Source organism: Alternaria triticimaculans, assembly GCF_023758025.1.
Source record: "Alternaria triticimaculans strain BMP 0046 chromosome Unknown scaffold_1, whole genome shotgun sequence".
NCBI classification, from domain to species: domain Eukaryota; kingdom Fungi; phylum Ascomycota; class Dothideomycetes; order Pleosporales; family Pleosporaceae; genus Alternaria; species Alternaria triticimaculans.
Genome location: NW_026055958.1, coordinates 4,987,185 through 5,012,096, shown reverse-complemented (window position 1 = coordinate 5,012,096; position 24,912 = coordinate 4,987,185). Strand labels below are relative to the sequence as shown.

The window sequence follows — 24,912 nt, the reverse complement described above, 5'->3', positions numbered from 1 at the left end:
ATGTCTGACGATCACGTGTGTTTTGGAAAGACCAGAACCAGAAGCTATGTGTTTCTTGATATCTAGTTTTCGATGTGTATGTCGAAACCAGAAAGACAGACGAACACATGGTCCTTGTCGGTAAGGATTTTGGAAAAGCCAGACCGGCGAAGTCATGATTCGGTGAAGGTGGTATTTTTGGAGAATGGACGATGGAAGGTATGATGGAGAAGAGAAGAAGAACGGCGCGGAAGAGAGGTTTTTATACCCCGCTAGACCCCGTGACTGCAGAAACAAGACAGGATGAGATGAACGCCAAACCAAATGTCCATTTGTGGAAGGAACGATGCGCCGAACCTATGCAAGTAACCAATGCGTCGCGCCGCCAAATCCACCCAGCCCATTCAAAACCATTATTCGTCCCGTACATGAAGTTTTGCTATACAATCATCTTACAAGAAAAGCGTACAAGAAACATGAATCATACTCTCGCGCTCCTCACCGCACTCCTGTTGTGCGTCGTATATCCATTCTGCCACCACTCACCCGGAGTCTTCGCCTTAGCCTTCGTGCTCGCATTCGCGCGCTTGTACACCTCTTTCCAAGGATCACTCGCAGCAGACCGCTTGGCCATTTGTTCAAACTGCCTAACCTGTCTCTGGATCTCGCGGTTCTCTTGCTCGATATCTGAGACTTCGTTTCCGGCCGTACTTCCACTCTTGCTCTTACTTGAAGTCTTGTTGGTGCGCGGTGTGGGTGTTGCGCGGAGGGGTCGGAGGATGTCGCGGAGTTCCTGATCGGAAGAGGAAATTTGCGCTTTGAGATACGCCATTGCGGTTGGGTCGCCGATTGCGTCGCCGCGCGAAAGGGTTGTCATGATAGGTGTTCGTGGGGTGAAAGCGTGAGTGTATTTCTCTGGTGCTGGCATGTCGGCTTCGCTGGGCACGAAAGCGGGGTCAAGCCGCGCTTCCTCGCCCTTCTCCAATAGCGCCATGATATCCAGACTCTCACCATGCGGTATCTTCTCCTTGTTGCTCGGCGTGATGCAGTCCATGTCCACTTCCTTCCGCAAGACGTGATCAATGTCGACGGCGGAAAAGTAGGCGCAGGATTGGGGCAACTCATTAATCCCCATCTGCTGACTGAACATTGCTCTTGTCCAGACATTGGCAACCTGCAGCGCCATTGCTGCTTTGTACCTGTGTTCTTCTTTGACAAGGTACCGGATCTCATCGTGGACGGTGATGGCGAGGCGAGCGTCGAGCCCATACCGGCGAGTTAGGTAGTCCATGGATACGATGAGGAGATGGAGGTAGTCGACGCCGGAAGATTGAATCGCCCAGTTGATTCGACTCGTCATGAAGCCGCCTTTCGACAGATACCGCCGTTGCAGAGCTTCGGTGATGGCTGCGCCTAGGACAGGTGTGCGAGGTCGTTCTTGCTCGGCGAAATCTTCCAACTTGTTGAACACGAAAGATTCGGTGCCGCCGCGCCAAAAGGCTCGTTCGTGGAGTTGTTTCCGATTTGTCTTCTTTCCCTTGGTGTTCTTGTAGAGATCGTCTGCTGTTTTGGAGGTCTGCTCGTCCGACAAGGAAGGGTTGAACTGGCGGAGGAGGGTAGACGCAAACTTCAGACCTGCACCGTAGATACGTCCGTAGTTGAAAACTTTGGCGTCGTTTCGCGAGATGCCCAGAATAGCGGCTGTGCGAGAGTGCAAGTCTGTCCCCGCCGCCTTGGTTCCCTCGAGCGTCATGAAGCCGACTGCGTTTCCGCCGTGGAGTTTGAACGTCGCATCACCTATCAAACTAGCAATCCATAGTTCCTGCGAGTCGACATCTGCACCGACAAAGCAGTATCCTTGAGGAGCTCGTACCATCGACTTCAACTCCGACCCGACGCGGTTCTTCTTCGCGTTACTAGCCGTGAGCCAGGTATTCTCGACCGATCTCCGCGTGACGGTGCCCATTGGTATAATCTGTGGGAGGATGAAGCCGACCTTCTTTCCAGCACCTTTGCCGGATGCAGATACGAGTTTCGGCGGATTGGGTACCTCCTTGTTGTAGACGACCATCTGATTCCTGATTCTCTCCCTCGCGCTGATCCAGTACGAACAAGATGCGTTCATCTCAAGTGCTTCCTTGGCATACGCATACTCCGACCCCAGCTTTCCCTTCTCGAAATACTGCAGATAGCCCTTAGCGAGTGGATTGGCGCACCTTGCGAGCGGTCCGTCCTTGTGTGGGATCTTGTAGTAGACATACTCGCTGTCATCCCGCAGCTTCAGATTCTCTTCCTCAGACATGTCCAAGACCTTCAAACCCTTGTCGTCGTAGGCAAAGGCCTCATCCAATGGGACCTTGTATGTCCATCCATGTACGTCCGACCACACCAGAGGATTGCGATCCCAGGCCAGCTTCAGCAGAATCGGCGTGATGCGTGTGCGGACCGTAAGAGCCATCGGGGCGTCGTTCTTCGCAAACAAATCCTTGTACCACTTTGGCATTCCTGGCTTCTTCTGACGGGCTGCTGGTCTCGGTGGATCGCCCTTCTTCTTCCCCTTGACCATCTTGACTTGTTGCCCTGACCAGTCCAACTGACTTAACCAAGGATCATTCTCATACACCTCCGGCTGATCCTTGACCTCCAACGCCTTCTCCGTCAACGCCACCAGCCGCTCCTTCACAGCATCGTCGAGCTGTTTATATGTCGCTTCGGCGTTGTGGATATACGCATCCCACGTCTCGTTGACAGGTAGAATCTCGGCAGCCAGGAATCGCAATGCGGCAAAACTAACAGGATGCGGACATGTTTCGAGGAACAGCGGAAAGACCTTTTGATATACACGATGCGTGATTTCTACATCAGCAGCACAGTAGGAGAGCAGGTCTTCCAGCATATCATTGACACCCGCACGGTCTTTCTCACCAAAGTACTCCCTCTGCGCCTTGTCGAGTGTGATGTTGCAATGGAACTTGGCCACATCCCGTAGTGAGTTGATGGCGCTTCTTCCCATCCACAGCTCTTCTTCGGTAGGGCCTGCCAGGACTGTGGAAAGGCCAGCGTTCTCCTCCGACGTGGCTGCCTTGTCTTGCTCCTCCTGGCTCTTCCTATTCTTCATCCACGACGGGCGTTGGCGCGAGCACATGCCGTTGGAGGCTACATGGAGGGACATGGTGTCGACAAACGCGTTCTTCGATTGCGCGATATTGTACTCCTCCGCTATCCTAGCCCTGTCGTATCCAATGTTGTGTCCGACGATGACGCGGGGGACTGAGGTGTCGCCGAGTGGGATGAGGTGACGATCTGACTTGGTCTCGCCCAGCAGCCACGGCGATAACCACGCATACCAGGCGGTAGGACTGGCGGCACATGCCATGCAGGCGAAGGGCGTCACTTTATACATGACTTCGGTGTCGAACGTGAGCATCGTCTCGTCGGGCGCATCCACGGCCTCGGTGGTGCCGTCGCTGTTGTACTTGGTCCAGCCGCTCCGTCGCACCCACTTTGTTGGTTTTGGTGGAGGGTTCGCCCATGCCAGCTTTTTTGCCATGCTCAAGTACGGTTCCGCCGTGTCCATGCCTAGCTTGTAGAAGTGTTCGTCGAGGCTGGTCCCTTGTAGTTCCGGCAGGTCGAACCCAACCGGCGGGGTCTGGTCCTGGTTCTTGCCGAGCAAGTCATGGCGGCTGAGGTGGTCTTGCGACAGTGCGACGAGTTCGGGTGGTGGTTGGGTGCTTGCGCCGGGGAAGATCTGCGAGTGAATGTGCGAGGAAAGATGCTGAACGCCGATGGGACTGAAGCGGGCTTCCGAGGGGACTGACAAAGACGCATTGACTGTCGCACCGCTCAGACTGCCCCTTGCATTGCTACCGTCTGCATCCGGAGATTGTGTAGACTGGACTGTGGCGAGACATCGTTTGGCGGCGTTGGCGAAATGTGATTGCGCATGGACGGGTCGCGGGCGGGCGGCGTGGGCGGCAAGGGAGCGACATGAGCAGCGCATCGTCAGACTGGAATACGGCGGTCACTGCATGGCGTCGGCGGGTTGAATTGTCGTAGTCGAGGTTGCAATTCGGTGTCGTCATGTTCAGTGTCTAGTTCACCCGCAGACTCTTGGCGCGGTGCAGTTCCCCTCAGCCCTACGCGATGCATGATATAGCACGCCCGAGCCGAATGGCGGCCGCTGCTTTTGCGTCACCAAGCCCCCGGGACTGCGACACCATGCCCAGACCAGCAGCTACGCAGATGGTGAAGGAGCACGTTGCCCTTCCTGACCTGCCCGCTGCCGCCCCCTCGGCCTGCGCTCGCCACCATGTCGGCCGACCGCTCTCACAGGGACGACGATGACATAACCCACCCACTCGACGACGCCAACTTCGATACCCCCGAGAGCCACCACCACAACCACTACTCCCCCGAGGCCTTCGACTTTGGCGAGCTCTTCGGCCACTACAGCGCCCCCGCCGACGAGGACCACCTCGACGACGTCTACCGCGCCCCGCCCGTGCCCTACTCCACCGGCTTCTTCGACCACATCCTCAATCCAGCCGGCCTCGACCACGGACGCTATTCACCCTTCGCTTGGCGCCCCTACAGCCCATTCACCGGAGACATGCCGCCCGCCACACGCGCACGGCCTGACCGCCTCGCAAATGGCTACGTCGACCTCACAAGCGCTCCCGAATCACCGCCGCGGAGGAGGAAGCCGCAGTCGCCCACCCCGGGCCCCTCAGCAAAACGCCAGAAGCGGGACGACGGCTCAGCTACGGAAGTCAAGCAGCAGAGCGCCGAGCCTGAGAAGATTGAAGAGCTCGACTTGACGGAGCAGAAGACGCCGCTGCAAGAAGCCCTGCAGAAGCAGCGGGAAGATGCTGTCAAGGCGCAGGCAAAGCCAGAGGAGACCGTCACCACCTTCAACTCGTTCAACTGCGTCATCTGCATGGACAACCCTACAGATCTTACGGCTACTGCATGTGGTGAGTACAATGCATACCTCACAAGTGTTTTGCTAATTGTTCAGGCCACCTCTTCTGCCACACGTGCCTCATGGAAGCCCTCATCGCTGGCGAGAACCGCACCGGGCCCCACGAAACGAAGCGCTCGCAGTGTCCCGTCTGCCGAAAGACCATCAGCCGGAATAAAGCGACGGACGTCATACCTCTGCTGCTGAAGAAGGGCCTGGCTACACAGCCGAGGAAGAAAGTGGTTGCACCGGCTGCAGCACCCGCACCCAAGGTAGCTTGAGCACTGATTGAATGTTTGATTGAGCACTTGAATTTTGCGATGCATTCTTTGCTTCACTTGGCTCTATTCATGGACTATGATGCTAAGCCCTCCTAGCCAGTCAAGACAGTCAAGACAGCCAAGAAACAGCCTCAACGCCAACCTCGAGCCACGACGCGTCGTACGAGACGGGAGGACGACGTGGAGTGGGTGTGAGAGGATGGAGTGGATAACATGGGAGGAGGATTGTACGGACTGTGAGGGAATGGGGGCTGTGATGAGGAGCTGAGGCTGGTCAGTCATGTTCAGGTAATCCACCATCGCAACTTCCTCACCAGCGTATCGATAGGCCGGTTGTCTACGGACTGAAAACGCACTAGCGCCATCACGATGACGTACTTCAATAGCTTGTACTACCAGACTACAGAAGAAGAAGGAATGCAAACCCACCAGGTACTCCCGTCGTTTTTCCAACACCACCCCTCTACCCCTCCAATTCCATCTGATTTCACCTCTTCTACACACCCCGCCGCCCAATCATGTCAGACCCCAAGAACACCTCCTCCATCGCCATCCTCGGCGCCGGCGATGTAGGCGCCACAATCGCATACAGCCTCATCATGAACCCCGTCGCCGGTGACATCCTGCTCGTCGATCCCAAAGAAGAAGTCCGAGACGCTCAAGTCGCAGACTTGTCAGACGCTACCTTCCACGGCAACACCAGCACCCGGATAAGAGCAGGCACGCACAAGGAAGCGGGTCAATGCGATATCGTCGTTATCGCCGCTGGCGCGAAACAGAAGAAGGGCGAGAGCAGGACCGATCTTATCGGCCGCAACAAGTCCATTCTCGAGTCCGCAATCTCGGACATGAAGCCGTTCCGCGAGGATACAGTCTTGTTACTTGTCGCAAACCCCGTCGACGTGCTCACCTACTTCGCGCAACAATACTCTGGTCTCCCGAAATCCCAAGTTATCGGCAGCGGCACTTTCCTTGACTCTGCGCGCCTTCGTGGTATCCTCGCGTCCAAAGCGGAAGTTGCGGCGTCTAGTATCGAAGCGTACGTCTTGGGTGAACACGGTGAATCTCAATTCGTTGCCTGGAGTCTGGCTTCTATCGGCGGTGTCCCGTTGTCTTCTGCGTTATCGTCCAAGCAATCAGGCGCGTTGGACAAGAACGACATTGCGGAGGAGACGAAGAACAAAGCAACTTCCATCATCGAGAACAAGGGCGCGACAAACTATGGGATCGGTGGTGTGGCGGCGAGTATTTGCAAGTCGATCATCTTTGATGAGAAGATCGTAAGGCCTGTTAGCACGTATCAAGAGGACCTGGGTGTATGCTTGAGTATGCCGGTTGTGCTGGGCAGGAAGGGCGTGGTTAGGAAGATGGACATGCCGCTAGATAAGGAGGAGAAGGGCAAGTTGGAAAGCAGTGCAAAGGCGCTGAAGGAGGTTATCGAGGCGTGATGCTTGGAAAATGTGGTGCAAGGCGGGTGACGCATGTAGTGGGATAATGAGATCGGTGTCGAATGTGTCAGCCATCTGATCTTTCTGGCCGGAGAGCACGTATAAAAGGCCGACTTTTGACGCTTCTCTTCTTCTTTCCTATTATCCACTTCAAAAGGTCTTTCTCCAAAATGCCCCGGCCATGTACAATGGCTGCGTCTTCGTCCTTCCTTTTCTCTACCAAAATATCAGAGGCAAGATCACATGTTCTCTCCGAAAGCTCCTCTTTTCCAAAATGTACCAGAAAGAACCCATGGCTTCTCCGTCTCTCCGCGCCGGTCTCTACCAAAATCACCCACTTCAGAATCTATGTTCTCTCCCGGAAGTCCTCTTCCAGAACGGCTAGCAAAAAAAGATCATGGCTGCTCCATCTGTCCGCGCTGGCCTCCTTGAAATCGACCAAGATCGATTCCTATGTTCTCTCCTGGGATTCCTGTCTTGTAAACGACTTCCACCTTCCAATATGGCCGCTTCTATCTCTCGGTGAACTCCATTTCACCAAAATCACCGGCAATACTTGAATGTCCTCTCCGAGACTTTCTTCTTCCGAAAAATCGATCGCGCAGATATGATGACTTCTTTGCACAGTTTATTACCAGAAAGGGCCTGGAGACCTATGCATGTTTGCTCTGAGAATCTTGCTTCTCCAAAAATTCATCATCGGATATTCCATGGCTGCTTTTTTCCTCTGTCTTCCTCAACTTCTACCAAAACATACTAGGGAGACTTCCATGTCGTCCCTCGCAACTGTCGTCGTTTCACCCAAAACTTGCAGTTGCGATACTGATGTTGCGCCTGGCAAGATCTTTTCTTCCAAAAACGGGTAGCGGCACCGATTATGCGCTCCGTCGCTCGACCTCGGTGCAGCTCTATCGAACTACAAATACAATACACGGCCTGGAATGTGTTCTCCGAGACGTTTGCCTTCTTGGACCATCTGTTGACATGTCCATGGAGTTCAACGACTCTCTCTAGTACACCCAAAAGATCGATTAGTCGGGAACATGTCTTCTCTGGTTCGCTCTGTTCAAAAACCTGCACACTATGTAGCCATGACTGCGTTTCTCTCGAGATCTCTCTCGGCGCAGATCCATCTACTAAAAACACACTACCGCGGCTCAATGTTCTCTCCGAGAGGTTCACCCTTCCGATCTAGTTTCCAATACTTCGACTGAATATCTTAAGCTTTTCTAAAAGCATCAAAATAGAAAAGTTTACTCGTCATGCGATCTCCGGTTCGGTTTTCCCAAAAGCAGTATGCGACAAGTGCATGACCGCTGTTCCTTCAAAAAGATGGACTTGTTCCGCTGATGTTCAGTTGTGCTGCTGGTTCCAAAACACACAGCTCCACTCTGGATGGTGTGGATGTGCTTCTCCTGCCGACTCTGTTAAGAACTGTCGATCGACTTGGTCGATGACTGCCGCTTTGTCTCGCTTTTCCAGCATGTATGGTCAAAAATAACCAACTGGCACTGCGTATGTTGCGTCGTTGCGTTCTCTCTTAAACACAAATCTCTCGACAAGTCTACTATGTTCTTCTTCTGCCGATGCCACCAAAATAACATCTGATCGAGTAGATCATGCTGTTCTGTCTCGTCCCTTCGGCGAACAACTCCAGAAACTCCCCAGAATAGCATACAATCTCGCGATGTGTTTGTCCGCGGTCCTTTCGCCATTCAAAAACAGCATTTCAAAAGTGCCGAGGCTAGTCGCATGAGACGTCTGAGTGACGAGTACACCGAAGCCTACCGCCTACAACACCCTGTTTCCGCGCTCTTGGGCCGTTTTAAGACTTATGTATCTGCCTGGGCCTATCTTGGAACGAGCATCTAGACGTATAAAGCCTTTCCACTTCGTGGATTTCTCTCCTTCTTCACTACACCTACCGCATGGTAATCTTTCAAAAAGGTCTAGCGTAGGCTTTTATGGCTGCTGCTCTCTGCGCTTCTGAAAACATCCAAATTGGCCCCGCTACTGAAACATGGCTTTCGCTCGTTTCTCCGCCGCCTACCACCAAAACTGTCCCAGCGAAGATTTTATGTGAACGAAAAGACTTGGTCGCTCCTCAAAGAGCATCGGAATGCAACCAAAAACGATCATATGATCGATCTGTTCCGCGCTCTCCGCATTATCATCTCGCTGCCCGAGCCTAAAGCCAACACTAACCCGCGCTGGTGTATAAAAACCACATCCCGACTCCGTTCTTCTTCTCTTCCTCAATCCCAGTGAGCTTTATTCAAAAATGCAGCGGCGTAACCCCTATGATCGCCCTCTCTTCCAGTCTTCTGCAATTCAAAATCCGGAGGCAGGGATATTATGTTCATCTCTCTCCTGTCCAGCGCATCATTTCTGAAATTGGTCTATTCTGGTACATACGCCTGAAAGACTACCAAGACCTTTGCATGTGCTACAGAATTTCCACAAGATCGAGGACATGACTCTTCCCTTCCGCTTTCTTTAGAACGCAACAGCTTCAGCGGCTCAAAAGTATTCACTGGACCGAACATGTGTTTGTTCCAAGGTTCTGTCAAAAAGCCACGACGACCAGGGAATGATTGTGGAGTAGAGTCCGCTATGTAAAAGATCATGTCGACGACCTCATGGTGTCTGCCGATGCTCCGGCTGCCACGCCAGTGCGGATTCAGTGCGTCAATGTGATATAAAACACACCTTCTTCTGCCTTCTTTCTCTTCTTCATCACACTCCACTGGTTCTTTCTCCAAAAATCCTAATCGTCGGATTCTATGTGCGCTCTTCCCTGCTCTTTCAAAAAGTACAATTGCACTGTGCACATGGTCGCTCTTCTTTGGCTGCTCGCTCTCCAATCTCGATCGATTCGGCACACTTCAAAGATGTCTAGCCGCTAGGACATGTGGACTGCTTCTCCACAAACCCCATCCACTTTATCAGACACTATCTGTTCCCGAAATCGATAGCAGGGAATTTGATGAGTGCGGAACTTCCTTTTCCCGAAAACCCGCGCGAGTACAAGTGGATGACGTTGTTCGTCGGCGTCAATTGTTCCCTCTCCAAAAGTGTCGAAACTCGAGTTTACGAGAAGACAAGAACAAGGGCTTGACTTGAAGTACCTGGGTGTCTTTATAAAACCCAGTACCTTCTACTTCTCTTTTCTCAATCACAAGTCACCCTCTTAACACCTAAAATAAGAACGCGATCTTTACATGTGCGCTTCTTCTTTTTCTCACAAACAGCGAGTACTATGATATGTGTCCTGCTCTCCTCTCGCTGTCTTAAAGACCGCAGCTCCAAAGCAGGAGGTACAAGAAATGATGACTTCGTCTCTGTCACGTTGTAGCCTGGAGGTATGCGCTGTCATTTCGAGCGACATTTGTAAGATTACGAGTGTACGAATGCCTCAAGGGTTCATGATACGTCGAAGATACATGATTACGTAGGCGCATGTAGGGGATTCAGTATGCTGTAGAGGCGTCTATCAGCGTGAATGAGTGCGCGGAAGCGGGGTAGCGGCCAGATGGCTAATCAGGAAGTTTTACAATCTTCCAAATCCAGCTGCGCTCTCCACGTAGGCATACTCGTCAATGGACTGACAATCGAAGTTGCGATACTGGGTCTGGCAGATGGAGCAGTCGCATGGCGCTCAATAAGCAGTCCTGGTGCGGCCAGTCGATGTACATGATCTTAAATACTCCGCAATCGAAAGCATGTGTGCGGGCGCATGCTTGGTCGCCTGCATAGCTGGCAGCACCGGGTGCGATGGTCAGTCGCTGTGAACGAAGTGCTCGGTACGGGGCTGCACTCAGTCGTCGGATGCAATAGTGGGTATGGCCGCGACGAATACTGTGACATCGATAGCACACTAGGCGGGCTAGAGGACGAGGGCCGTGCACAAAGTGAAGGTGACAAAGATCCGACACGGCGAGAATCTTCGCTCCCCAGCCCGCGCAGAGATTTCGCCAAACAACGACATCCGCGCGCACTGGGTATTCAACTCCAGTGCATCGTTCCCTTCGCCGACATGAAGGGAGGTCTTCGACATCGTCTGCGTCGCTGGTACCGCGAGAAGCGCGCCTCGTTCTCATCAAGCTCCAAGACCACACCCAGGTCAGTCACTCACCGGCCTCGTTCCCATATCGCAGTTGCTGACAGATTGTAAAGCTCGAAGATGCCCTCAATACCGCCCAACGACGCGCCCCAATGTAAGCCAGCAGATCCTGCCCTCGCCAACAGCGCATCCCCTCTGCTCCGGCTGCCTGGCGAGCTACGCAACCGCATATACGAGTACGCACTTCAGACCGACGACGACGACGGTTTGAAGTTCGACAGCGGTGTGAGGTCCTATGAGGGTGTGTCTAGCGACGACGGATTCGACGGCCACAACATCCCACGCTTCATCCCCTACGGATTCTCCCGCTTAGACCACTTCAATGAGCTGAAATTTACCTGTCGCCAGTTATACAAGGAGACCGCGGGGCTGGAGCTCCAAGTCAATCGAGTGCACTTTATGACCCATTGGAGTGATAAATTCGGGCCTGGACAACTTTTCCTGACGTTCATCCGGAACTGCGCAGCGACTAAACGGGGATATTTTGGTGACATTAGCCTCTGGACAAGCACTCATAGACAGATGCCGGAGCTCAGTCAATCGCTTGAACCCAAAGATATCATGTTCGAGCTGGCCGAATACTGCCGGCAGCATCCTCATGTCAACATCGGCTATTTCGTCCCGTACTTGGACACAGCGTACTTGTGGAGAGACGTCGTGGCGCAGGGCTTGTTTCTAAGCCTGGTGATAGGCGGAGAGGATCTACGTTCGGTAGCAACTATCGCCCACAACAGCGCACTCGATGATATGGAGACTGCCGAGTTTTACAAAGACGCAAACGGCGCTGCGGTACTTCGCGTATCAAATTTGGAATTCTGGTTTGACATATCGGAAAAGGCCCTTGGATCCTTTCAGAGGGAACTTGCGACCGCACCCTGGCTTGATGCTAGGGTATGTCTTGAGTTGGCGACGAAGTGGATAAAGGAGGGTATCTGAAAGGAAAAGGCCGAACGGGTCTGCTGCCTACATTGAGACGAAAACATGCAAAGTAGGTATTCCAACGTCAACGTAGCCTCTTGGTCTCTCAGGATTCTTCGCTCGGATGGGGAGTTGGCGCTGTTGTTCTGGGGATGTGTGGAAGGACGGCGGTGCGAGTATTGAGATCCCGACAAGCTTGAGATGAGGATCGAAGCTTGGCACGCTAATGATGGCGCCGGGCATCGGCAGCGCCTCCGATCTTCTGCGGGTGTCCACATCATCACGATCACATAGAAAGATTCTAAACAAACTTCTTGTGCCCTTCAGCCTCGTGCAAACCAAAATGCAGTTTTCACATCACACTCACGATCTCAAAGCATGTCCAGTGTGCGTCGTCGTCGCGTCGCGTCGCTGCTCGGCCTGACACTCGAGCTTAGGCGTTCACATGCTCACGCGACAGTCCCTCCTTACTCTCACTCTTTGTAGTAAACGCCTGAAACTCATGCCCTGAACATCGACATCATGCGCATCGGTCTTTTTGGCCTTCCCGTCGCCACTCGCATGCGAGAATGAGGTTTTGCGATACCCCGAATCATCAAGCATCAACGGATCGCACGCGTTTTCGATCCGCGTCCGCCCTCTCATGGCATGATACAAGTGTCACACTGTTTCGGCAGCGAAGCGTTTGAGCCTCAACATCACGTTCAAAAGGAGGATGGTAGTTCTTTGTGACTCTGCTCAACGTCCTCGGCCGAGCATGTTGTAGATATCCACACAATCGGGTGTACTTCGGTTCCCGAGATCTACTCACGATGTGCTATGTACATGTCAAGTATGCATCGGCAGTTCCATGACCCACCAACGCCTGAATCGATCTAAATGTCGCATGTACAGATATATAGGGTTTGAGAGTTTGTCGGCCAAGTGGAGAAAACGACATCCATCCTCACAGTTCACAGCAATGGCAAACCAACCCTTCAAAGTCTTGGTGATTGGCGGCGGGCCTACTGGGCTAACAGCTGCCCATGCGTTACATCTAGCAAACATCGACTTTGTCGTTCTTGAACGAAGGGACGATGTCATCGTTGATGTTGGCGCCAGTCTCATTCTTGGAGCTCATGCGATGCGGATAATGCAACAACTCGGTCTGCTTGACAAGCTGCTTTCGATTGGACAGAGAGTGCTAAACAACAAATCCTTCACAAAGGATGGCAAGAAGTTCGCAGATGGTACATCCGTCCAGATCGTCAAGGAGAAGTAAGTCCCGGCCAACTAGCCAGCACTCTTGAGTGCCCACTGACTCCATCACAGCTTCGGCCTTGAGCCCATCGCATTCCATCGCGCCGAACTCGTACAAGCTCTGCTAGAAGGCCTTCCCGAGGAAGCAAGAAAGAAATACTATGTCGGCCAGAAAGTGGTCGACATTGCGACAACCGAGACCGGCGTCGTAGTCACCTGCGCCAACGGCAGAACATTCACGGGATCGATGGTACTTGGAGCCGACGGATTGCACAGCCAAACGCGCAAGATCATGCACAAGCTCTCTGCAGAAGACCGCTTCTCAGCCTGCCGTAACCCAGAACCGCCATTCTCCGCCCACTACCGTTGTCTCTGGTCCAACACACCGCGGCCATGCGCAGCTGGTCTGGGAAACAACACACAGGGCAAAGACCGATCGCTCATGTGGATTACCGGCCGTGAACGCGCTTGGTTGTTGCTGTACGAGAAACTGCCAGAACCGACCCAGGAGCCGAAACGATATACAAAGGAGGAGATGGACGAGTTCGCTGCTAGCTTCGCGGACTGGCCCGTCAACGACGATCTAAAGGTCAAAGATATCTACGATAGCTCGACCGCGGGCATGTCAAATTTGGACGAAGGCGTACTGGATCATTGGAGCCTGGGACGTATCGTGCTCGCCGGCGACGCATGCCACAAGTTCACACCGAATGCAGGACTGGGATTCACGAACGGCATTCAGGACGTCGCATTGCTTTGCAACCTACTACACAATGCGACAAAGTCAAGTGCAGGCTCCGATATCAGCTTCGACGCTCTCCAACAGATCTTCCAGGAATACCAGTCTTCGCGGAAAGAGCCAACTGCATTTGACTTTGGTGTCTCGGCTGCCGCAACTCGCAGTCACGCTTGGGCTACCCCAATCTACTGGTTTGTGGGCAGGTTCATTTACCCTCTCTACGCTTTTCAATGGCTTTTGATGAAGTATGTTGTGGCCCCGCGAATGAAGCAAAGTAGGGTGTTGGACTACGTCTTCGGCGAGGACCGCATCCAAGGCCGCACTCCATGGGCTTACCCTATTCACACGAAAGGCAAAGAGTTGTAACGGTAGTGTAGTTGGTGCAGCATTAGTCAATGGTAATGGATTGATGTTGTTCAGCTTCGATGACAGTGAGTGATCGGCAGCCTTGCACGAGCTCTTCGTGGCTGACCGGATAAATACGCGTCAGAACCCACCGTCTCACACCACAGAACATGATCAAGCCAGCAAAACCCACCGAATCGTGCCAGGAATTCTCGATTGCGAATTAACACGTCATACATTCGTGGGTAGATAAGCATTTCCGCGCCGTTCCTTGCGGTTGGCAAAGCTTGAGTATTGCATGGTGGGGCACACTACATCCTCCCTGTCTAAGCTGAATATGAAGTTTAGCTCAGTAAGTCGCAGGCAGGATGCTCAAGCGCCCCCCGTCGGTAAGCAATACATTCCCGTTCACATAACCTCCAGCTCTACTAGTGAGGAACAGTATTGCGCCCGCCATATCCTTGATGTTGCCAGCTCTCTGATCGGGTATGAAGTCCCTCGGCCACGTTTCCTGGTTGAGCATGCCCGCGGTCATCTCACTGGGGTATACTGTCGGGTGCTAGTAAGCAAAAGGCAGGAGGAAGGGAATGCTTCGACTTACAACCAGGCGCAAGTACATTAGAGCGAATATCGTACGGCACCAACGTCGTCGCCAAAGCCTTCATGATATGTACTGCCGCCGACTTGGAACCAGCATACGCATAGCCCGCCATCGGTACGCGGTTGAAAGCACCCGCGCTGCTGATACAAATAACCTGACTTTTTTGCTCAATGTTGCCGGCTTTGTTGCCTTTGTCGAGTAGCTCAAGAAACGCAACGACCGTGAAGAAAGCAGACGTGGTGTTTACAGCAAAGGTTTGCGTGAACTCGTCCACATCCCAGTTCCATAGGTGGTCGCGGAATTCGGTGATTGATGCGCCCTTTTCCAAACCTTTGAGTGTTGGACCTTGAATGCCGGAGTTTGCGACAACAAGATTGACGTAGCCGGATTTGGCGGCGATGTGGTCGACCGCTGCGGAGAGATCGGATTTGGATGTCACATCGGCCTTGAAGTAGTGGATGTTTCCATGCTTCTAAAACAACGTGTCAGCATAGTCTAGGGCATCGTTCGACGAGCATACCGCTGTGCTGGCTGCCTGCTTCAGTACTTCCTCTCGGCGCCCTAGGATGTACACGATCGCACCATTCGCCTCGAGTGCTTGCGCTATCATCAATCCGATGCCTATTCATGAATTAATAACCCTGCAAATAGGAAAGAACTCTTCCTTACCTGTTCCTCCGCCCGTAACTACAGCCACTAACCCCTTCACATTAAACAAAATACTTGGGTCGAGATCAGCCATCGTGTAAAGATGGTGTTTTCACAGCTGTTCCAAGCTCTAGCTTATGCAGACGGTGATGTCGTAGCGAGAATGCGCGAGGTACGGACGGAGATACCGAAGCTCCGCGAAGTGACAGTGACGTGTTGAATCTTACAGGTTGAAGCTGATGCATGACTGCGCCCGCTGTAATGCCGAAAAGTACCCCGCCCTAATGTCGCTAGGTTTCAGAAAATCTGATCTCATTCGCTATCGACAGACATTGCCCATCGTGTCGGCCTGGAATAAAGACGCGTCTCTCGAGCTTTTTCGATGCGACTGCTCCTAGGAGCGTGTAAAATCAGCGAAGTCACAGGCTTCCAGAGCATTATTTTGGAGACCATGGCCCGGCTGCGTATCAAGACACGCATTACTCTACATGAAATACTGTGAGTTCTGAGCAGGTGACATCAGGCCGGGGCCAACGCGCACCTGGCATCAGTATCATAACGCGCAATCGTGCTGAATGTTCAATTGATGCAGTTCGGTCTCGCGTTGGTCGCGCGTAGTGAAGTGAGACCTGTTTTCGCGAAATATGTATCGCGTAATCCAGGGGAGAAGTATTGGTGCGCCTGTCCCCTAGGTTGGTGTCGAAAAGAAGGTGGTGATGTTGCGATGGAAGGGTGCGAGCCTCGGATGACACCCTGGAACGCGCTAGCACCGCGTGGGGTAATTAGCGGCACACCTCAATGGGCAAATGCGGGGTCGCTGCCTAGTCGGCCAATGCTACACCGAGTTGTCCACGATACGGCGTCGACGTCTTTCAGGAACACGTTTACAAGTTCAGCCTCGTGACTTTTGGCTTCTTGAACATCAGCGACTGCTTCATTCTCACCTTCACCTCACCTATCCCGTTGTTCATCCACAATGGGTCTCGCCCCGATCGAGTGTCTACCCGTCGAACTTCTTCAACCCATCTTCATCGCCGCCAACCATAACATCGCGCTCATTCAAGCTTCGCATCACATCGCAGCACGACTGTCATCCGAATACATCTACAACTCAACATGCGACTACTACCTCACTGAGGTACGAGGCAAGCGCGCCGAGCAGACAGCGGCTCAAACCTTTATCTTCGCCAGCAGATGGATGACCTGGGATTTCTTCAAGTCGTGGATCGTGCGACGATTTGAACCTGCAGGGTGTCTCTGTGGCCTGACGACAGATGAAGGCTGCTTCGATGCGCAGTGGCCGCCCGACTTCCAAGATGCCACACAGATGATCTTCTCTAGAAGTCATTTTCCTCGGCTCGCTTTTGTGAAGGGACGCCTGCCGAAGAAGCTGTTCACGGGCTCGTGGACCGAAGAAAAAGTCGAGTTCTTACGATTCTTACTCTGGATTACAGCGATGACTGTCGACTGGACGAACCCTGAAGTTGCGCACGCGGCTGTCGCTGCCAGAAAGAATGCCATGCTGGAACGCAATCTTGAGGCAGTAGAGCTTTTCAACCACAATCGACGCCTAGGCCGACCTGCCGACCTGGACACAGTGCGATTTGCTGTTATCGAAGCTGGCTGCGACCGATCCATCGTCTATGACACGCTAATGGCTGCAAACATTCGGCATGGACCTGGACGCCTACGATATTCCGCCGAACTCTACAAATGGTGTCTCTCTCAAGTAGCGGAAGGGAACCAGAAAGGCCTGTGGCTGCGGATGAAGCTTGAGGAATCGTGCATTATGAGAAGTGAAGGGGAGGCAAAAGAGGCACCTAACGCAGGTCTCCTCATGGAGTTGAATGCTAGCACCAGAGATTACGATGGTGGACCAGAAGATACACTTACAGTGAACGATCTTCGTTGGAATAAGGTATGTTGCTATTTCCCTATAAGACTCTGCTAGTTCCAGTAATTCCTCGCCTCATCCAGGAGATATCGATCTCCTTCCCAGTAGTGGACATTCGCCAAGGCCGATCATGAATTGCAAACTACCAACATCAATAAAGAGACGCGCAGGACTAAGCGTGCACTAGGCGGTCCCAGACAAAGGATGGCTCATTTCCAGGATGACGGGTTATGCACGTCAGACCATCAATCATAACATTAGTTGGCCCGAGGTCGTACGCTCCCCAGGGTACTGCATGTACCGCGGTCACACCTGTCCTCGTCGACTACATTGCTGGGTTGAACACAACGGAGCCTCACGAAGGGTTGAACTTTGGCTTTCGCCGCCAGCGTCTTGCACCAACAAACAGATGATCATGCGTCGCATTGGGGAGACGAAGAAGTTTTAGGACTCTTGAAATCATAGCTAGCTGGCGTTAACACTAGAGACATCTTCAACATTCCGCAGTGCGTCAGTCTACTATCGCCGGTATTGGATGTCCAGCGATTATCCAAGTCCACACACTAACACCTCATTCCAGCCTCATCGCTCGTTCGGATGGTTTGCCGACATTCTCCCGCGACGATACGGCATACACGGCACGACGAGAGCAGATCTAGGTGACTACTGGCATCATTTATATGGGCAACGACGCTTGACTCGCGGGGCTAGTCAGGCGGGATCGCCAGTTCACGATTTTTGGCTTGAGATGTGGATTCCGCAGACGAAGAGTCGAACCCATGAACAGGGTGGATAGTTTCGACAAGCTCTTGAATAGTTGCCATTATCTACCTTGTCACTCACAACTTGCTCGAACTATCACGTCCAACAAAGCCATCAATTGGCCTGATCTTCACCAAATCCGCCCCATCTCTCCGCCCATCGACCATGAACTCTTGGTATGCGGCAAACGAATCCCAACTCTGCAGTACACTCTCCACACGCGTGCTTTTCGCTTCTCGGTCTTCGACGACTGTGAACGAGCTCACGCCTTTTACGCTCTTCATCACGATCTGCGACAGCTCGCTCCACTTTTCGGCCTGTTTGGTGGCGGATGTGTCCGGTTTGGAGGGAATGTTCAACAAAACGATGGCCGGATTTGATGAGATTAGTACTGGTGATGATGTTTTCTTGGTGATAATCGGGCAGTTGTGAACTTCTGGTGGCTGAGCAAGGACATCTCCGGTGGTGAAGAGTCGTATGAGATCTTGTACAGGCTTGGTAGTCAGATGCGCATCACTTGCTGCTTGGTTTGCGTATCTAGCATGGTTAGCGACATTGTTGTCCATTCATTTATGAACTTACTCTTCAATCATATATATCTCAGTCCGCGAACTATCATCCACCGGTAATGCGCAGACATACTGCAAGACCTCCGGCTCGTGTGGTGTCGTGAACTGGATGATCTTGTGAAACGCGTCGATGGCCTTTTGCCGGGCAGCCTCATCCTTGAAGACCAGTCTAGCGGTTGTAAGGATAGCTGTCATCTTGAAGCATAGGCGCAGATATGTGAAGATCGTTCATGGTAGTTTCGATTGTTTTATGAAGGTGAATGGAGATACCCCGCAAGCTCGGGATACCAGTTCCGATGCTCGGAATAGCCGACCCGTACCTGCAGCTAGGCGCTGATAATGCCGTGAGAGTCAACATTCCAGAACGCATATGCGAGGTAGACAACGACATTGATAATGCGGTGCTCAAGTGAGATGCCATAAACGACGTTGAGGAAGACATGGGTTCAGGAAGCTCGCCGTTACCTACGGTAATATATCTGGAGAGAGACACCTGGGCAGGCCCGCTCCTAAACTCCACTAATATGCAAGACCCCACGCGACCGATGGCATCTCTAAAACTCCGATCACCTCATAATATAATTCTCTCAAACAGGCCTAGAGCCGACATCGACGTGAGGTCACGTGTTTTGCATGTGTCCATATTGATGTAGTCTGCATACATGTTCAATTTTCCCTAAGTTGACGTGCAGTCCTATGACCCCTTCGTCGCGCGCACGACCCACAATGGGTCCAAATGATCTGGAAGTCGCTGCGATCTCACAAGCACCGTTCCTTGATCATCAGTAACGCGCATGCCATTTTCATCCCTCGCGCAAAGATCTACAATCTGGACGTTCTTCCACCCCGCAAAATGCAGATAATCGCCAACAAACTCCAGTCGCGAGCGCTCGTCCAGCATCATCCACCTTCTGACCACTTTGTTCGGGAAGCACCGATTGCTGATAGCGAGATGAACGCTCCCACCCTCCTTTGTGGCTTCCAAAAGCTTCTTGCAGACTTCGAGCGGGTTGTTGAGGTAGTCGATACTGACAACGCACGTCGTTGCGTCGAATTGTAAACCCTGGCCGTTTTCCCATGCAGTGCGCACGTCGTGTGGCGGCTTGTTCAGATCCAAGACACGCCAGCGATCCGCGCCTTGGAAGACACCATTAACCGCCATCTCCTCCGCGTTGAGTCCCACGCCATAAACTTCCAAGTCTCCCTTCTGAATCGCTTCTTTCATGGACGGTGGGTAGAACGACTTCCAACTCGTGCACATATCCATAATCTTTCCTGTCTTCGGTAATACAGTATCGTAGTATTGTGTCAATCGCGCTATCGATGGGTCGTCAATATGCGTGACTAGTCTGGGCTGTCGGTAAAATACGCCATCGTCGTTCTCGTCGTATCGCACGAAGTCCGAGTCGGTATACGGCCAATTATCGTATGTTGGGGCATATGGGGTTGCGGGGAAGGTTGCGGAGGACATGTTTGCGACGGTGTAGCCGGCGAAGAAGTTGAAGGGGATAGAGCGGTTAAGTGAGGAGTATGCGCGCCATGGGGTGGGGAGATTTGGTCTGATGCTGCGCAGATAGTGAGCGACTGACATGGGTTAATGGATTCAGGAGGGTAAAACGCTGGGAGTGTGCTGGGAAAGCGCGTTCGGTTGGTGTGGGTGAAATACGGATGATGACGTCATGACACGCGGACTCACGTGGCGACGCGAAGTGCATCCCGCTGCACTATTGCGGGGGCTTGTCATCCTTGAGGGCCTAAAGTAGTCAGCGCCATGCTATTTCGAAAGTTTCCATCCATTACTTACGTTGTAGGCAGCGAGGAGTTCCTCGTATTCCTCACGGCTCACATAGCCGTCATGGAAGGCGCGTGCCTCCTTCGCAATCTCCAAAATGCGCTTTTCGCGCGCATTTCGTTGCCGCTGGAAGTACATGTAGGCGCCCAGCCGAAGCGACAGCACCACCAGGATCCCGAAGACCCAGACGCTGCCCATTTTGATGTTTGAGCACTACGTAGTATGAAAAACGAAAAGACGTCGAAGAAAAAAAGGCGAGGAGACTTCGAGAAGGTTGAGAAGACGTTCGTTGCTACAGAAGAAGTGCAAACATGCCTACGATGCGTTTTTATTGAGGTTGCCAGTATGTTCCTTCCCTCGTTACTCGGCTCACGACTTCTTCGTCCCACGCAGCTGAGTCCAAAGACTCGGTAGACCTATGACTGTTGGGGAAGGCGCATGTAAGCTGCCAAGCCACCACCACGTCAACCCGAACATCTGTTCATCCCTCAACTCATTCACAAGAACTGCAGCTATTCCGTAACTAATACCACATCATTGAGTCGGTCACCGATCTCGCGATGCTGTTCTTTAGCAACGTGACTTCCTGGCTGGCGCCATTACTCGACGCTAATAGCTGGATCAATGGCTTTGGCGAGGTGCTTCCACCGCAACGCGAGTTCTTCTACGTTGGCGGGGAGTATCAGAACCTGTCAGTAAGTCACTCGAGATTCACGACCGAGCTATTCCCTCCTAGCTACGTGTATTACACCGTGAAAGAAAACGCTACATTTTGCTCTGACTTCCTGCAAAGCAATATGTCGTGTATGTCTTCAGAGCACATCAACCTCTGATGACATGCTAGCTTTGTCTTTCAAACTCCTAGTAATTACTGACCGTATAGATAGAAAACACGACCGCGCAGTACATGGTCAACCAGATCTATGTCGAAAAGCTCACCCCGGCAAAGCCAACCCAAGACTATCCCCTCGTCTTCATGCACGGAACTGGTCAGACTGGAACAACCTTTCTCGATACACCAGATGGTCGGCCAGGCTGGGCTTCGTTCTTCTTATCGCACGGGTATACTGTCTACCTGAGCGATCAGCCATCGCGCGGTCGTTCTCCGTGGTTGCCGAATACAGGCACGATGAAAAGCTCCAGTACTGCGCTCATCGAGCAACTGTTCACTTCAACGTCATCGCATAGCCTCTGGCCGCAAGCACAGTCGCACACCCAATGGCCCGGGACTGGCAAAGCAGGTGATCCGATCTTCGGCGCCTTCTATGCGTCTCAAGTCCAATACCAGGCCGACAATCTGATATCCGAAGCCGAGAACGCCAAAGCATACACAGCTCTTCTGGACAAGATCGGTGGCCCATCGCACATCATCGCGCATAGCCAGGCCGGTGCCTATGGATGGCGAGTCGGAGACCTCCGCCCTCATCTAGTCAAGAGTATCGTGGCACTCGAGCCCGCGGGCCCACCATTCATCGGAAGAATCTTTGGATCAGGTCCTGCGCGACCTTTCGGTATCACTGAGCTCGAAGTCGCTTACGAGCCGTCGGCGGGGCCCAATGCGACGTACATCCAGACAGCTGTTGTTCCTGCAAGAGACGTCAATTCGAGTGAATGTATCATGCAGGATGAACCGGCGAGGCAGTTGGTGAATTTGGCGCAGATACCGGTGCTGACAGTGACTTCAGAGGCGAGCTACCATGCGATGTACGATCATTGCACTGTAGAGTACATGCGACAGGCAGGTGTGAACGTGGAGCACATGAAATTGAGGAACGAGGGTCTTCATGGCAATGGACATATGTTCTTCATGGAGAGGAACAGTCTAGAGATTGCTGAGAAGGTTTTGGCTTGGTTGCAGAGGCATTAAGCTGGGCGAAGGAGTGCGCAGCCCACGTTGACGTTGGGTCACCTATTCACATGTTCTCATCCTGATGTAGGCTGCAGCCTTTTTGAGGTTCTTCCTAGTGTGGGTGCGAATGTAGAACACGTTAAACACTTGCAGCGTGTGGTTCCGAACACGTTTCGTGTAATGGTGATGGGAAGGAACAGAGTGCGGTGGCTGGGAGATGATCGGCCAGATGACGGCTAGCGCGCCCCGGAAGAGACTAGTCCCCGCAGCCCCTTCCCCTCCGCCTGTCCAGATGTCGCACCTTCTCCAGTCGCACAACGCGTTTTCTCCCTGTCTATTCTTGCTCGGTCTATCGCGTATCTAAATCTTCATCATACCAGCACGTTCGCGCAAATTGCGCTCGAATGGAACTCGAACAATGCTCCCACGCCGACCCATGATAGCCCGACCACTCACAGCCGCCATGATAGAAGCACTACCAAATTGGGAGACGGTTGCTTGCAACGTTCATCGCACACGGGTCTCGTCGAAGACGAACCACGGGACACGAGACGCTAACGTTTGCCGAAAACTCACAATCTACAAAGACTTCTACGAGCCCATAGAATTTGTATTCATGACCAACTTCTTTCACAATGTGCCTGAACATCCAGATCACCATCGCGAATCCCCTGGATCGCTCCCATCAGGGTAGCAAACCAGATCACTCGAGCCGACATGCACCAAACATCAAAAAGTCTGCGACACGCAAGAGCAGCAACAAGACCGTGACAAGCAGTACCACAGCGCCCGACATACACTCTTGGTTACAGAACATTCCAGGACCGACAATACACAGCGAAGACCCGCCTCCCTATACTGCAGAGCAGCCAAAGTCGCGCAAACAGTCATTACGACCACGCCAAAACCAGTGTTCGACGACTTCTCAGAATGAACCAAAGCTCACCCCGGCAGCTACAACGCGCAGGCTGAAGTGGAAGAAAGCTATCTTGGCCATATGCGAGCACAAGACCTTCACATGACTCAACTGCGTAGCATTCACAGCAGATATGGACCTTGGCTATGTCGATGTAACCGCCACAGTTACGTAAATCAGGGTGTAATGCCTCCCTGGATCGAAGTCGAACGGAGCTCCAACCGCGCAAAAGCCGTCTCGCATGTTCATCTCTTGTATCGCCCCGGTGGCATTCTGTTGTCTCTGCAAGACGTCCAGGAGGCACTCGTTGCCTGGGACAGGTTTGTCTGCATACACCTCAAGATGAACGACGTCCACGTCTTCTCATCGTTGGCAAGGCATTTGCATCTTCCGGCCGAATGCTTTAGAAGAGATCTCAACAGGGATGGTGGACATGAAAGCCGAGGCCGCGAGAACATCTTGCAAACCAAGACCATAGAGTTACTGAGAAACGTGGAAGGGCATTGTGGTGAGCTGCATTGCAACACGCACTTCGGGTTGGAATGGATTTCTGACGGTGGTGGGATTGGGTTTTGGGTAATCCGACGCTTGGGAACCATGTGACCATCGAGCGCCGAAGAGCTCGACTTTGAGCTGTCCGCCTACCTCAAACTCCAGCCTGGCAGCTACAACGCACAATCTGAAGTCACTGGAAGCCAATTTCGGCCTACGTAGCCGCCACGCGCATCACCAGCGGTCACGACAGCGTTCGACCCACGCACACAAGACTCGCAAGAATACTCCCATTCCAGTCATTATACCGTTACAGTTCGAGGCCGACGCGATCAACCTTCCACACTCCATGGCGGAGGTCGACCAGGTCTATTTCTAGTACTATGTCAAGGAGCAGACATATTGAAAGAACTGCATACACAAATTACCAAATCTAACCCTGGCGTATACGTAGACACCGCCAACACACTCTCTTTCAGTGTGAAGTACTCGAATGCGGTATATAAGCTCTCAAATCCACGCTCTTTGCTTCTCCACAACTACCACTACCACTACCACTACTACATCAAGCAATACTACCAAAACAACACCACTAGTTTCAAAAGCCTACCAAGTTTCTCAATAAATCCCCCTCAATTCAACTACCACTTCCGCATACCACCGTACTCAAAAGAACCCTTCCTCGAACCACAAAACATCACCATGTGCACCTACGAGCCAGTTTTATACATGGGCTGTGGCCATTCTAAGAACGAGTTCGTCAAATCCTGCCTGGGAAAGAGAAACGGATTCGCGTGCTCAGAGCCAAATTTTCTTAGGGCGAGAAGGAGCACGGGGAAGTGCAATAACCCCTGCAGATGATTCAGGAGAGAGCGATGAGGAGAGGTGGATAGCGAGATGGAAAGTCGATTTGTACGATGTATGAGATAGGAAATGAATGAATTCACGATGTATGAAATGATTATGTTATGGTTTGCCGTGGTGATCGCCTGGATTTACTGTGTGGTGGGGTTCTGAGAGCCTGATTTTTGGATATGCGGTCGAAGAGAGTACGAAGAAGCTTATTTTGTGTGAAGGCCTTGCCGAATACATAAGTCTCGTTGTAGCGTCTACTTTAGGTTGCACGTCCACGTATCCTCCAGGAATAAGTGTGAAACCTAGGAATACAGTGTCGCTGCGGTCGCCACTTGATCAAACCGAGCGTTCTGATCGTGCGTTCTCAGGAACAATCACAACATGTCAACATGTCCACGTTTGATGCTTCAATTATCAACGACCTTGAAGACACGATCAACCATTCGTGAAGCTTCATTCCAACGAACATCTCCCTGTGACAGCGGTATGAATGTATAAAGCC

The 24,912-nt window shown here is 52.4% G+C and overlaps 10 protein-coding genes across 10 annotated transcripts; 6 read left to right on the top strand and 4 right to left on the bottom strand.

Moving 5' to 3' along the window:
* Window positions 1-460: 460 nt before the first annotated feature.
* Window positions 461-3,979, bottom strand: MIP1 (DNA-directed DNA polymerase gamma mip1; the record flags this gene model as incomplete). Its single annotated transcript, XM_049362316.1, has 1 exon — window positions 461-3,979. One exon carries the CDS (start codon window positions 3,977-3,979, stop codon window positions 461-463), a length of 3,519 nt encoding a protein of 1,172 aa, XP_049227599.1.
* Window positions 3,980-4,288: 309 nt separating this feature from the next.
* J4E78_001660 (uncharacterized protein) lies at window positions 4,289-5,220 on the top strand (the record flags this gene model as incomplete). Its single annotated transcript, XM_049362315.1, has 2 exons — window positions 4,289-4,952; window positions 4,997-5,220. 2 exons carry the CDS (start codon window positions 4,289-4,291, stop codon window positions 5,218-5,220), a joined length of 888 nt encoding a protein of 295 aa, XP_049227598.1.
* A 518-nt stretch (window positions 5,221-5,738) lies between these two features.
* Window positions 5,739-6,668, top strand: J4E78_001659 (uncharacterized protein; the record flags this gene model as incomplete). Its single annotated transcript, XM_049362314.1, has 1 exon — window positions 5,739-6,668. One exon carries the CDS (start codon window positions 5,739-5,741, stop codon window positions 6,666-6,668), a length of 930 nt encoding a protein of 309 aa, XP_049227597.1.
* A 4,036-nt stretch (window positions 6,669-10,704) lies between these two features.
* On the top strand, window positions 10,705-11,727 carry J4E78_001658 (uncharacterized protein; the record flags this gene model as incomplete). The annotated part of the gene is made up of 2 exons (XM_049362313.1): window positions 10,705-10,790; window positions 10,845-11,727. The coding sequence occupies 2 exons, from the start codon at window positions 10,705-10,707 to the stop codon at window positions 11,725-11,727; spliced, it is 969 nt and encodes a 322-aa protein (XP_049227596.1).
* Window positions 11,728-12,534: 807 nt separating this feature from the next.
* J4E78_001657 (uncharacterized protein) lies at window positions 12,535-14,053 on the top strand (the record flags this gene model as incomplete). Its single annotated transcript, XM_049362312.1, has 3 exons — window positions 12,535-12,541; window positions 12,669-12,966; window positions 13,021-14,053. 3 exons carry the CDS (start codon window positions 12,535-12,537, stop codon window positions 14,051-14,053), a joined length of 1,338 nt encoding a protein of 445 aa, XP_049227595.1.
* A 328-nt stretch (window positions 14,054-14,381) lies between these two features.
* J4E78_001656 (uncharacterized protein) lies at window positions 14,382-15,375 on the bottom strand (the record flags this gene model as incomplete). The annotated part of the gene is made up of 4 exons (XM_049362311.1): window positions 14,382-14,581; window positions 14,634-15,105; window positions 15,154-15,254; window positions 15,303-15,375. 4 exons carry the CDS (start codon window positions 15,373-15,375, stop codon window positions 14,382-14,384), a joined length of 846 nt encoding a protein of 281 aa, XP_049227594.1.
* Window positions 15,376-16,257: 882 nt separating this feature from the next.
* J4E78_001655 (uncharacterized protein) lies at window positions 16,258-17,241 on the top strand (the record flags this gene model as incomplete). Its single annotated transcript, XM_049362310.1, has 2 exons — window positions 16,258-17,199; window positions 17,233-17,241. 2 exons carry the CDS (start codon window positions 16,258-16,260, stop codon window positions 17,239-17,241), a joined length of 951 nt encoding a protein of 316 aa, XP_049227593.1.
* Window positions 17,242-18,014: 773 nt separating this feature from the next.
* On the bottom strand, window positions 18,015-18,897 carry J4E78_001654 (uncharacterized protein; the record flags this gene model as incomplete). Its single annotated transcript, XM_049362309.1, has 3 exons — window positions 18,015-18,474; window positions 18,580-18,675; window positions 18,890-18,897. 3 exons carry the CDS (start codon window positions 18,895-18,897, stop codon window positions 18,015-18,017), a joined length of 564 nt encoding a protein of 187 aa, XP_049227592.1.
* Window positions 18,898-19,200: 303 nt separating this feature from the next.
* J4E78_001653 (uncharacterized protein) lies at window positions 19,201-20,496 on the bottom strand (the record flags this gene model as incomplete). Its single annotated transcript, XM_049362308.1, has 3 exons — window positions 19,201-20,065; window positions 20,203-20,225; window positions 20,311-20,496. The coding sequence occupies 3 exons, from the start codon at window positions 20,494-20,496 to the stop codon at window positions 19,201-19,203; spliced, it is 1,074 nt and encodes a 357-aa protein (XP_049227591.1).
* Window positions 20,497-20,858: 362 nt separating this feature from the next.
* Window positions 20,859-22,165, top strand: J4E78_001652 (uncharacterized protein; the record flags this gene model as incomplete). The annotated part of the gene is made up of 2 exons (XM_049362307.1): window positions 20,859-20,993; window positions 21,182-22,165. The coding sequence occupies 2 exons, from the start codon at window positions 20,859-20,861 to the stop codon at window positions 22,163-22,165; spliced, it is 1,119 nt and encodes a 372-aa protein (XP_049227590.1).
* Between the last annotated feature and the right edge of the window lie 2,747 nt (window positions 22,166-24,912).